Raw genomic sequence first — 13,610 nt, forward strand, 5'->3', positions numbered from 1 at the left:
GATGATATAATAAATTCTTTATGCGCACATATATGTATTAAAATAGTGTGCTTATTTACTCTATAATTATCTTGTTCTATAAAATATAAGTCAATAATTATTAGCATCTTTTATATCTTGGACACTATGAAAGTTAAAAAATAATTTTTTTAAGAGAAATGTAGTATGGACTACTAAAACTTATCATTTAACGTTTAACGCAATCAATTTTTAAAGCCGTGTAGTTATTTCGGAGATTCGAGGTTCAACTTTTTTAAATTACATGTTTTATGTTTATGTTTATTATTTCATAGCAACCTTACAAATAAATGTAATGATATATTTGTATTTTGTTTGGTGCACTAACTGTTTGCTCACATTGAACTTTGTTGGCATTTAAAATAAAAGAGTACCATATCAAGCTATTGTTTTCCAAAACACTGCAAACAATTGACTTATTTATTAATATTAATTTTAGCATGTTTTTTCTCTCATAAACCAATTCAATTTTCTGCATAACTGCATGTAAACCTTTTACATGTATAAGAGATGTATTTTTATAGATTATTTCTGATAGACAACATAAGTGCTGTTAGTGATGAGGCTTGGTGCCCTTTGCGTATGTGAACGCGCTTTTTCTCTTTTGTTGCCTTGTGGCACATTGAGAGGTGATGTTCCTCTCTCTTTGTAATAAGAAAACTCAAATAATTGTATATATGGCTCAACTTTATTATGAGGTAGTCTTCATGACTGTACACACGCTACACTCCTACTACTGGCTTCTTCTGAACGCGACGAAAAACAAAAAACTGTGCGGGCGCATGCCCCCACGCGGCGGAAACGCCCATTAGAGCACGCACGTACTATTTTCAGTGCCCTGGCGCCAAATTAAAATTAATCAGAACATGTTTGTTTAAAGCGTGTACATGCCGCCGCCCTTGAAAGGATCACCTTTCAAAAGAGGAATACAGAAAATTGATAGCTTATAATTAATTGAATTACACAACAAAAGAAACGGGTATTCGTAACTAATATAACTTAAGCTAAGGTTAATACTAGAGTTGAAGCTAATAGTCAAATTGATAATTCATTTGGTTCAATGGGAAGTAGGGGGGGGGGGGCACAATCGAGTAATCGGGCGCTTATAGATACCCTTAGCGGTACGGATAGTAGCCGTGATACTCCATCATCACCAGGATGGGTCTCTTGTATTCTTCCCAGGCTCCATGCCAATGGTGGAGTGTTATCTTCGATCAATATGACCATTTGACCAATCTTAAGCGACAAGTCTGTAGTTTGCCACTTGTTTCTTTGTTGGAATTGATGCAAATATTCGCGTGTCCAACGTTTCCAAAAATGCTGTCTTAATTGTTGGACATGCTGCCATTTTGAGAGACAATTTATAGGAACCTCTTCCAAAGATTCTCCAGGATATGCTGTAAGAGGCGTACCTATAATAAAGTGCCCTGGCGTGAGAAACAACAAGTCACTTGGATCTGATGATATTGGTGTCAATGGGCGTGAATTTAAAATCGCTTCTATTTGTATAAGTAGAGTTGGCAATTCTTCATACTTTAGATGAGCGTCTTTAGTTATTTTAAGTAAATGCCGTTTAGCACTCTTTACTGCAGCTTCCCAGAGGCCTCCATGATGTGGCGCCCGAGGAGGTATAAAATGCCAACATATTCCATGGTGTGAGGCATACGCATTAATTTGCTGCTGTGCCTTCTCATCATTGAGAAGCGTGGATAGCTCATTTAATTCACGGGCAGCTCCAACGAAATTTAGTCCATTGTCAGAGAACACATCCGATGGACAGCCTCGTCTTGATATAAAACGCTTAAGAACGTTCAAAAAAGCTTCGGTGGATAGATCTACCGCCAATTCGATATGGACGGCCTTTGTTGCCATGCAGACAAAAATGGCCATGTAACATTTGATGAGCCTTGTATTTTTTCGTGTACTTTCCTTGTGATAGAGAGGACCTGCGTAGTCCACTCCACATTTTTCAAATGGTCGACTGAGTACATTTACTCGTGAGCTTGGAAGATTGCCCATTATAGCCGAAGCTGGTTGAGGAGAGTTCCTGAAACAAACCACGCATTTACGCACTATTTGACGCGTGATATTTCGAGCAGAAATTAACCAGTAGTTTTGTCTGACTGCTGCTAAAGTGGCTTGTGCCCCGGCGTGCAAATGTCTTTCGTGCTCATGCACGACAATAAGATGCGAGAATGAATGATGACCAGGTAGCAGTATAGGATGCTTAGCGGCATAGGGTAGGTTGGATGCCCTTAATCGTCCGCCGACTCTTAAGATTCCAGTATCATCTATAAATGGATTTAGTCGCAGAGTGGGGCTATTTTTATTTACAACGCCATGTTTGGCAAGAGATTTGAGCTCATCCTGGAAATGCTTGCTCTGAATTAGTTTTACTAGGCATAAAGTAGCCTGTTTCTGCTCTTCTCTTGAAACTGGTGGAATTTTGTGGCTGGAGTTTTTCGAAGGTTCTTGTGCATTCTGTTTGTTGACTCTTCTTGAGTTTCTTGAGAAACGTAGCAAGTATGCTACTACATGGATGAGTTTCGTTAATTTAGAATATAGATGGAATATGTTAAATTCTTGACTAGCTGCCATAGTTGTAAGGGTTGCCTTTGCTTTTCTTTCAGACAATTCCTCTGCATTGATCGCAGGGAGACCTTGTGGCCATTCATTTTTATCCCGAGATAACCATGGAGGTCCTGACCACCAAAGGTTTAGTATGATTAAAGTATTAGGCATAACGCCTCTTGATAAAGGATCAGCTGGATTGTCTTCACTTCGAATGTGGTGCCAATATTGAATTGGAGTTAACTGCTGAATTTCAGCCACTCTATTTGCAACAAACGTTGTCCATTCTCTGCTACAAGTTTGAAGCCAAGATAATACGATCGTAGAATCGGTCCAAAGATAGGTGGCATTTATGGTGCATGGAAGGCACTTTGATATCTTATTAACTAATTGTGCTAGTAGTACTGACGCGCATAGTTCCAACCGAGGCAATGATAGGGTTTTTAATGGAGCTACCCTCGACCTTGAGCAAAGTAAGTGCGCTGAGTGTTCTCCGCTAATTGATGTGGCTCTCAAATAAATGCATGCACCGAAGGCAGTTTCGCTTGCATCCGAAAATCCATGCATTTCCAAATGAACAGGCTGATTAATTGTTATGACACGACGTGGAATGCTAATGCTCTGTAGATCCTGTAACTCGTCTTCATAGCGCTGCCATTTAATCAGATGATCTAAAGGAATGGATTCGTCCCAGTCCATCTTTAGACGCCATAAATCTTGCATGACAATCTTAGCAAAAACTGTTGCTGGTCCAAGTAATCCTAGTGGATCAAAAATTAGTGCAATGCGTGATAAGATGCTTCTCTTAGTAGGTTTCTCTATTGGCGGAAGAGAAGCAATACTGGGGAATTTGAAAGAATCTGAACTGCAATCCCAGACTATGCCTAAAGTTCTTCTTTCACAATTCTTGTCGTTTGCAAGGATAAATTCCCTATGACCAGGTGTATCTTGATTATCTCTTAAAGCAGGCTCATTGGAAGCCCATTTTCGCAATTCAAATTTTCCAGTTTGTAAAAGCTGCATCAAGTCACTTTTGATTTGTAATGCTTCCTGTAATGTATCTGCGCCTGACACCAGGTCGTCGACGTAGAAATCTCTCAAGACTATCTTGGAGGCTAGTGGATATTGCTCAGAATGCTCTTCAGCAAGTTTCCTTAAAGATCTGATCGCCAGAAATGACGCTGATGCTGTTCCGTAAGTAACTGTTAGTAATTCGAGTGTTCTTATAGGTTCGTCATCAGAATTGCGCCATAGAATGCGCTGCAAGGCTGTCTGACTTGGATCTACTAAGACTTGCCTGTACATTTTGCTTACGTCAGCTGATAATGCTATCTTAAAGGTGCGATATTTCGTTAGAATTGCAAAAAGATCTTCCTGTAGTGTAGGACCGACCATCAAGGTATCGTTTAGTGAAATACCCGTGGTAGTTTTGCAGGATCCGTCGAATACAACCCTGACTTTGGTCGTGGTACTTGCTTCGTTTCTCACCGCGTGATGCGGTAGATAAAATGATGTAATTTTTGGATTTGATATCTGATCATTGATTAGTTCACGCATATGCCCAAGTGAGTCGTATTCATGCATGAAAGACTTGTATTCCTTGTAGAGAGTTGGCTGAGATATCAACCTGGATTCAAGTGCCTTGAAGCGTCGCATAGCTATCTCACGAGATTCGCCCAAGTTGGTTAGTTTATCTTGCTTTACTGGCAATGTTACAACGAATCTTCCTTCTTCATTCCGCTTTACGTTTTCTAAGAAAATCCTTTTGCATGCTTTCTCTTCTTCAGACAATTGAGGTTCCTCAATATTATGCTCTATTTCCCAGAACCGCTTCAACATGTAGTTTAAATTGTCTAGTAAAGTTACGTGAAAATTACTGACATGGATTGATCTAGCTTTAACATTTGTTATGGGACCGGAGATAACTCAACCAAAATGTGTTTTTTGCAAAATGGGCTGCGACTTTGCTTGCTTAATTTGACCTGCACACATAGTTTTCCAAAACAATTCAGCCCCTATTAACATATCAATATTCGCGGGTATATTAAAATTAGGATCTGCTAACCTTATATTTTTTGGAATGGCTACATTTTGGATAGGTATGACCTGTTGTGGTAAACGCTGAGTAATGGTTGGTAACACGACACATTCTAACTTTTCTCGGAAGTTATTGAAACGTGACTTAATGCATACAGTGATTGTTCTTTTAGCATGAATTACTCCCTCCATTACTCCTGATACTGAAACTTGAAGTGATCTCTCCTCAAGCTGCAATTTATCAGCAAGCTCCTTAGTTATGAAATTCATTTGCGAACCGCTGTCAAGCAAAGCTCGACATGGATATGCCTGATTGTTGGAGTCATATATGTGAATAACAGCTGTGGATAATAAAATACTTGAAGAGAGGTAACTTGCTACGCATTGCGTAGAAACAGGAAGCTGAGAGCTATCTACTCGCGTTGAATTTGCACTTGAATTTAAAGCTTGATTTGACTCGTCTGTCGTCGATAAATGTAACATAGTATTATGCTTTTTATGACATTTACGACATGGACCCGAATGACATGCTTTCGCTTGATGCGAAGACGATCTTAAGCAATTAATACAGATGTGACACTTTTTTATGTGCTTAATTCTCTCATCTACAGGCAACTTAGCAAACTTTTCGCAATGATATAAGTAATGATTTTCTTTACATAAAGAACAAGACAAATTAGTTGTAGCAACGCTTGCCACTGACGCGTTCTTATATTTACTGACCTGTTTTTGCGCAGAGCTATTTGTTTGTACATTTGCCTTACTATTTACCGCTTCTAACGCCTGGCATCGCTTTGACAAAAAATCAGTTAGCTTTTTTAGATCGGGAAGCTCAGAATTTGGACTGGTTTCCCAGGCCTTAGTGGTGGCTGCGTCCAGTTTAGAGACAATTATATAAATAAGCAAGGCGTCCCATGAATCCGTTGGCAGTTTGAGCGCCCTAAGAGCTCGCACGTGCTTAAGAATGGCATCCAACAATTCGCGCAGAGCTGTATGATTCTCCTTATTGACAGCAGGTGCTTCAAATATGGCACGGAGATGCTTTTGGACGATCCATCTTTTATTGTCGAATCGTTCCTTTAGTGAATCCCACGCCTCTTGATAATTATCGGTTGTGGTTTCTATTGACTTTATAATCTCCGCCGCCTTTTCCCTCAATGACGAGCGTAGATAATGGAACTTTTCTATCTCTGTGATATCATTATTATTATGGATTAATTTTTCAAACGTATCTTGATATGTATACCAGTCTTCATATGAGCCTGCAAAATGTGGTAAATTTATTTTAGGAAGACGAATGCGCAAATCTCTGCTATTATTACCCGTGTGGGTACCCTGTAAATTCTCTATGTTCTGTGCCCTAGGAGTGTTAAATTGTTCAAGGATTAATTCGCATTTTGTCATAAGCCCAAAATATGCTGTTTCAAAACTCATACGTTGAATTTGTTGCTGCTCAGTGAGAGCTTCCTTGTCGGCAATAGACATGTCGGCATTTTCAAGCGATTCTATTGTGCTTTGAATATCGTCAAATTGGTTCCAAAGATCGGATAATTTTTGCTTGCGCTCAGTTATATCGTATTGCGACCCTTCTTCTACATTGAAATTCTCTATATAATTTTTAATACGCGTAGCCGCTGCCTTTATTTGCCTTCGCTTGTTTTTTGCTTCCGTTAAACTTAAGGTTGCCATGACAAAAAAAAACTAAACACGACCTTGACCCAGAAAAATAATGCAATATGGCCGTTGTTCAGCGATAACTACAATTGCCCTTATATCAAATCCAATGTGCTCTTGTGAACGAAATTAACAATGCTTTTTTGATAGACTTCTTACCTTGTAATTTAACCTCAAAGTAAGACTTAGAAGTACTCACTGTTCTATTTGCATTGTTTTATGCCTCGATACTTGTGTATCTGTACGTTTTTTATCCTTTGTAACTTTTATATCCTGTTATATCCTGTTAAATCCGGCTCGAAGGACCATTTGTTAGTAATGAGGCTTGGTGCCCTTTGCGTATGTGAACGCGCTTTTTCTCTTTTGTTGCCTTGTGGCACAATGAGAGGTGATGTTCCTCTCTCTTTGTAATAAGAAAACTCAAATAATTGTATATATGGCTCAACTTTATTATGAGGTAGTCTTCATGACTGTACCATAGAACTTATAGTAAATGGAAGAGGAATAGCGTATCTAAACAATGGGTGGAAAGTGTGAGCAACATCTAAGAGACAGAAGATGTATTTCTGTCCTGCTCAGTGACTTTTCTTCTCTCTGCGCATGTGCCAAGCGAGACGCGGTATTTTAATTGTCGAGTTCTCTGTAACCTCTGCTTTAAAAAATATGAAATAATTGCAAACTATCATATTAAAAAGGAAAAACCATTTAATAAGATATAAGAACAAAAATAGATAACGACACAAAGAATACATAAAAATAAATACAATATGAGATATAATGTTGAAAGAAATATATGATATATGTATATATATAATGGAATTATCAAGAAACTTATAAAAAAGTACTTATAATAGATAATTTATTGATGATAAAAATGTATTATTTTCGAATACTTGTGGCGTATGTATTGTTTTTTTTCAGCATCACTTGAGAATTTTGCTTCGTGATATATAGACGTATTTTAACATATATTTCAATGATACATTTTATCAACTGTATCTTATGATTATCAAAAATATCTTGATTTCTTATATGTTCAAACATAGCATCGTGCGTAAAACTATAATCAATCACAGCATTAAAGACTTTTAACGCTAAAAAATCTTTAATATTTTTTTTAATAAAAATAATATGGTTATTCTGTCTTATAATTTTTTCGCACGCGCTTGTAATTTTTATTACATCTTCCGAGGGAATTGTCAATTTTCCTCTATTTTTAAATGTAATTAAATTTGAGGTATTATTCGTAGATGTTAAAAAAGAGGCACATGTCTCACATATTTTTTTATCACGGGTCATTTTTTTTACTACGAATCCACTGATATATTTTACAACATCTTCTACGTACGAACTAAGAGACCATAACGAAGCTAAATAATCATGGTCAAACATGTCGATAGCAAAAATTGTTTCAGAATCATATGATTCGGTGTATATTGGTTCAGACTCTGAACTTCAGAGTATTTTTTTGTTGTTGAAGGTGCGTACAATATATGAATATCGTTAATTAGGCAATTTCCTTTTTCCGACGCACTAATTTCATGCCTGACCATCAACCTTTTGTATGCTGCTTCAAACTGTTGAGCGTTAGGATTGTTATTGAACCCTCCCCGACTTCTCAGAGCGCTAAAAAATGTTTCCAAATGATCTTGATTAAGTTTAAATGTTAATAAATAATTTAATTTTAATTGTTTTAAAACATTCCACAATTGAAATATATTTTTTAAACAGATAATAAATCCTAGAAAGCCAGTTTTTCTACTACTTCTTAGAATAGATTGATTTTGTACATTTTTTAAATCGCTTATATATTCTATAATTTTATCAACATGAGCTTTTAACTCGTCATAGTTTTTATTCGTTAAAGGTACTTTATAACTCGTTCCTCTTGAAAACTGACTACGCACGTTCAAGATATCAAAAGCGTTATTAAACACCGAGCAAAATTCAGCCGTTTTTTCTGGAGAATGGAATTGCTTATAATTACTTGTGTGCACATATTTGAGGGCAAAACAAACACTTTCACTCAGTGTTTGAGCAGCTAGCTTAACATTCATTCTATTGTTTTGATAGAAAATGTGTTTTTTTGTTAATTTTGTACCAGCACGCAACCCTTCTTCTTCCTCCAGCTTTTGCAGGAGCACAATATCCTGCCAATGGATATCTGCATTTTTACTTTTCATAATTTTTTGATCACCCAAAGTATTTCGAACTAATTTTAACATATGACATGGATCAAAAAAACAAAAGATTTTTTTTTTTTGTTACAGGATTGATAAAATATGGCTTAAAAGCAGTTCCTAATTCAAAATTTGCACCTAAATATTTGCACATATTTATGTTAACGCTAGCTCCATCAAAAGTTACGAAATGCACTTCTACTCCTGTCATTTCTATCAACTCCAGGCATTTTTCTAATAAACTGGCTCTCTCAGCTCCATTTAACGAGTTCAGTAAGAAATATCCTACAGGAATTTTCCAGTGGCCGTTGATCGCGACAAGCATGAAAACTAGGGCGTTTGTTGCTTTAAGTGAATGATCTACATGAAAAGCGTCATTATGATCAACTCCGAAATCAATAAGTCCATAGTATCTTTGTCCGTCATAAGTTACTTGTTGTCGAATCGCTATTTCGTCTATTACGATATTACAAATAATCGGATTATCACTTTTTTCAACTTGACACTTTAGAGCTTCAAATGCTTCTGCAGTAAATCCAGGGCGTCCATTCAATACTGAATACCATTTTCGAATTGTAGAGGGTTCAGGTAAAAGATTACAGAAACTCTTTCGTACGTAATTGTAAGCTTTTGAAGAATAAAAGTTTAACGTAAGAGCAAATGCTCTTAATTCAGGTAAATATTTTTTTTTCTTAGTTTGCTTGCGTTTAAAGATTTCTCGCATTGGGTCAGGTAATTGTGTCTGAAAAAAATCAACGTGTATACGTGATTACATTATTTTATTACGCTTGTGCACTGAAAATTAATCTTATTACTATATACAATTTTTTCAAAGGTTGTATTCATAGTCCATTTTTATTCTTAGATTATCTTAAATACTGTCTTAAGATACTAATATGACTTTTTAATCGATTCATAGCATTTTAAGATCATATTTAAAACAATCTTAAATATAAGAACGGATTATGAATACTGTCCAAAATGTACCATTAAGCAATCGACAGCATTATCTGATATGAAATTCTTCTTCTTGAGGTGATCTATTAAGTCTTTTATAGTTTTAAGACGCTTTTTCAATCTACCAGTAGTTTGTTGTAATGTTAAAATTTGTCTTCTTTGTTTCTTTACTACCAGCTTTGCTAAATTAAAAGCTCTCTTAGCTCTTCGTGGTGTAGCTAAATGTGGTGTCTTAATATCACCAATATAACGTAATTCATTATAACGTGGAGAGTTTGGAGGAGTTACATTTATCAATGAAACTACATCAATGGTACCTGATAAATAATAATAATTAGTGAAACTATTTTCTCATGTAATGAATAAATAAAGCTTGCATCAGATTATGCAACTTGTTGCAGCAATTCACAAGCGATCTAATAAATTACTAGTATACACTATAGGTCTGTTCTTTATAGCTGAACTGGCTGTACTAGTTCAGAGTTTATCTTTTTCCTTCCACATTGGAAGGAGAAAGATAAACTCTGAACTAGTGCAGCCAGTTTAGCTATAAAAAACAGACCTTATGTGTTGTATGGTTCATTTTTAGTAATTTACTAAATCACTTGCGAATTGCTGCAACAAGATGCATAGTCCAATGCAGATTTAAGATTTTACTTGTGAATATGAAATGTTAAAGTGATACTTCATAAATCATGACACATTTTAAAAACTCACTGTGATGAATTTCTTCTTCATCTGGAATTAGTTCATTCAAATTTTCATCAGCTATATGTTGAATTGAAGTATATGCTTCCTTTTCACAGATATTTACCATTTTGTTCCGTTTTATATCAATTTCCTCATGTTTGCAATCTTTATCATTATGGCTCCTAAAATTATGTTTTATATATATAACTAAATCAAATAATTTGTTTTACATAATACAGTTTGTCTTTTCATGTACATATCTTTTTCTACTTTTGATATAGTAAATAGATGGTATGCTTCTATTTTTTAAAACTTTATTTTTTGTTGTGAGAAGATAATCTTTTTCTGTGAAGTGATTTGAGCATAAAAAAGTGGAAGTTTTGAGAACAACTTCATCAAAATTACAAAATTTTAGCCATTCTGGTCTTATTTGCACATTATTTGGAAATCTGCAAAAATTGGAATGTAATTTTATTTAACCTAAAATATCATGCAAGCATAAAACACATGTATTTATTAGAAGCTGTTATTATTAATATTAGAAGCTGTGAAATACATTTACTTACTTGTGATAAGATACTGTTTTGTCACGATTACCACATAAAACACAATATCGAACCATTTTACATTTAAAATTAACGATCTCGTACACAGAAAACAACAAATCACAAAAAACTGTGAAAATTGATGAAAATATTACGATCATGTGTTGTTCTAAAATCTGAAATTTTGATTGGTGGAACTTGGTCATGCGCATAGAGAAGAATAGTCATTGAGTAGGACAAAAAGATACTTCTGTCCTTTAGATCTTGCTCACAGCTCGTCACCCCGTATTCCTCTTCCATTTACTATAAGTTCTATGGACTGTACACACGCTACACTCCTACTCAGTGATGCGATCTTTCCCACAGCGGTCCCGGCTCGGCTGTGCTCGGCTGCCTCACACAACCTTACAGAAGCGCTACGTCACGTATCCGTGTGCACACTAATACGTGACGTAGCGCTTCTGTAAGGTTGTGTGAGGCAGCCGAGCACAGCCGAGCCGGGACCGCTGTGGGAAAGATCGCATCACTGCTCCTACTACTGGCTTCTTCTGAACGCGACAAAAAACAAAAAACTGTGCGGGGCGCATGCCCCCACGCGGCGGAAACGCCCATTAGAGCACGCACGTACTATTTTCAGTGCCCTGGCGCCAAATTAAAATTAATCAGAACATGTTTGTTTAAAGCGTGTACAAGTGCCTTTCGAAATAAATTTGGATTTTGCGAAAATTGCCATTACTTTATGTTGGTTTTTAATATAAAATATATTTGTTTTAATTATTTTTGAGTAACCTTAAATGATTTTGTATACAATTTTTATATTTGGTCTTATTGTTGCTAGAAAACACATACAGGATATTAAAAATGCTGGTCATATATTTTGAGAGCAGGTAGTATTGATCTAAACAAGAAAAAAAAGGTTTAATTAACATGGGTCTTATAATTAGTATCTTCGAAGATACAGACTATCTTTCTATTTGAGCTTTTTGTTCTTTTCTTATTGGTTGTGTTACCTCTACAGTGCAGTAAACAAAAGTATACTTATTGTTATTTTGCAGTCAGCATTACTTTTTTAAAAAAAGGTAAAAAAAGGCGCCAAGTACACGCTCTTGTCATAACTAATATTGTTTTACTTTTTAAAAAAATTGTCGTATATATTAAACCTTTCAAAAAAACCTGTCGTATATATTAAAATTTTTAAAAAAGCTATCCTATATATTTCTTACAAGAAAATATGATATTAGGAAATGGCACCAAGTGGGACTAATTTTTTGATAGATATTATTTCTTTTTTTTTTAATAATATATGTATATAGGACGGTTTTTTTAAATTTAATATATACAATTTTTTTGAAAGGTAAAACATTGTTTTATTTTGATTGTAATAAAATTGACTGAAAATTATAAATATTGTTGGAACTAATTTAGTATAGAACAGAAATATTAAACTTTGAGCTATTTAATTTTATTTATTTTAGACAAATTATACACTAAAGTCTCTAAACAATTGTCACATAAGGCATAGTGATAAATGGTGTAATTGTATAAATTTAAATTTTACCATACATTCTGTCAAAAAGGTACATGTTTCGAGACTTTAGTGTATGATTTGTCTAATCTAAAATAAATAAAATTAAATAGCTCAAAGTTTAATATTTCTGTTCTGACAAGTAACACTACCCAAATGTAAATCACCGATTTTGATAATTTTTGAATATGTTGTAGTAGACGTAAAAATAAGACATACGTATTTTTTTTTATCGGCGGAAAACCATATTTACACCCCTTTACACCCCTTTAAATTTATGGGTATCGATTTAATTGTTTTGTATATAAGGATTTAGTATTTTCGGCCCGAACCAAATAAAATAGTTGCATCATCAAGAGATATGAAAAATGGAAAATTTTCGACTCGGTTCGATCATTTTTAGGGGGTAAACCACCCCCTGTATTTGAAACAAAAATTTTAAAAATGCCCAGATAATTGCAAATTTTATTCAAAAATTTTGAAAAAAATATATGTTACACTCGCATCCAAAACAAAAGTGAGACTGTTTGAGGATTTAAGGGTGACCACCCTTTTATCGAATTTCTTACGTAACATTTAAATTTATTCCGAAATAATGGTAAACAGTTTCATTTATCGTCAAATTAATTAATATTTACAAATTATAGTCTGATCAACCCTTCAATTCTATAAGGGGTGAGGAAAAACCTACCCTTAATAAGAGTAAGAAACCAGGATCGCGGCTCTTAGCATTACCCAGGATCACGACGGGGACGTGGCCGCGTGGATCCCATTTTATTTTATTTTTTTGGTTTTTTTGGTTTTTTGTTTTTTTTATTTGTTTATTGTTTTGTAATTTTTTTGTGTTTTTATTTGTATGTTGTTTTTTAATTTTTATATTTGTATTTTAACAATTAAAAAAAATTAAATTAATTAAACGTTACATTATAACTAACTTTAGTAATATTAATTAATGGCTATTCTTTATAGTCTTTACAATAATGAGGGACGCTTTGATTGCTGGGATCAAAAAAATGAGTAAAACATATATAATGTGTACACCAAGCGCACCTAATTAAAGCATTATCTTCACAATACTTGCAAGATGTATCACAATTTTCAAAACAGTATCGGACAGGAGTCTTGCATTTAGGTGGTTTTTCTTGAATATACCCACTTTTATACCATGCATATTTAAACATGTTTACAAACCTGGCTGAAGAAAACTGGTTATGAATCAGCGACTGAAGTTTTAATACATTGTTTCTTGCATGTAAATTGACATCAAAGCCATACAAAATTACCAGATCTGAAAAATGTTTTAAAAAATTTTTCCATGGTCTGAATCCATAAACATCTAGGGGTTGAATCCAATACCAGTTGTCCCAGCAGGAATTGTAAAAATATTGACATCTTTGCCTTCTAGACAAACGT

At 34.7% G+C, this 13,610-nt stretch overlaps 1 protein-coding gene and 1 long non-coding RNA gene across 2 annotated transcripts; both read right to left on the bottom strand.

Annotated features, from left to right (window-relative positions):
- Window positions 1-684: 684 nt before the first annotated feature.
- LOC136997363 (uncharacterized) lies at window positions 685-4,775 on the bottom strand. The gene is made up of 2 exons (XM_067348073.1): window positions 4,655-4,775; window positions 685-4,442 (listed from the first exon to the last, which is right to left on the bottom strand). Exon 2 carries the CDS (start codon window positions 4,426-4,428, stop codon window positions 1,054-1,056), a length of 3,375 nt encoding a protein of 1,124 aa, XP_067204174.1. The 5' UTR covers window positions 4,429-4,442; window positions 4,655-4,775; the 3' UTR covers window positions 685-1,053.
- A 4,467-nt stretch (window positions 4,776-9,242) lies between these two features.
- Window positions 9,243-10,993, bottom strand: LOC136997365 (uncharacterized). Its single transcript, XR_010888151.1, has 3 exons — window positions 10,694-10,993; window positions 10,155-10,576; window positions 9,243-9,754 (listed from the first exon to the last, which is right to left on the bottom strand). It is a non-coding gene; the product is annotated as an uncharacterized lncRNA (long non-coding RNA).
- Between the last annotated feature and the right edge of the window lie 2,617 nt (window positions 10,994-13,610).

Source organism: Linepithema humile, chromosome 1 (assembly GCF_040581485.1).
Source record: "Linepithema humile isolate Giens D197 chromosome 1, Lhum_UNIL_v1.0, whole genome shotgun sequence".
NCBI lineage: Eukaryota > Metazoa > Arthropoda > Insecta > Hymenoptera > Formicidae > Linepithema > Linepithema humile.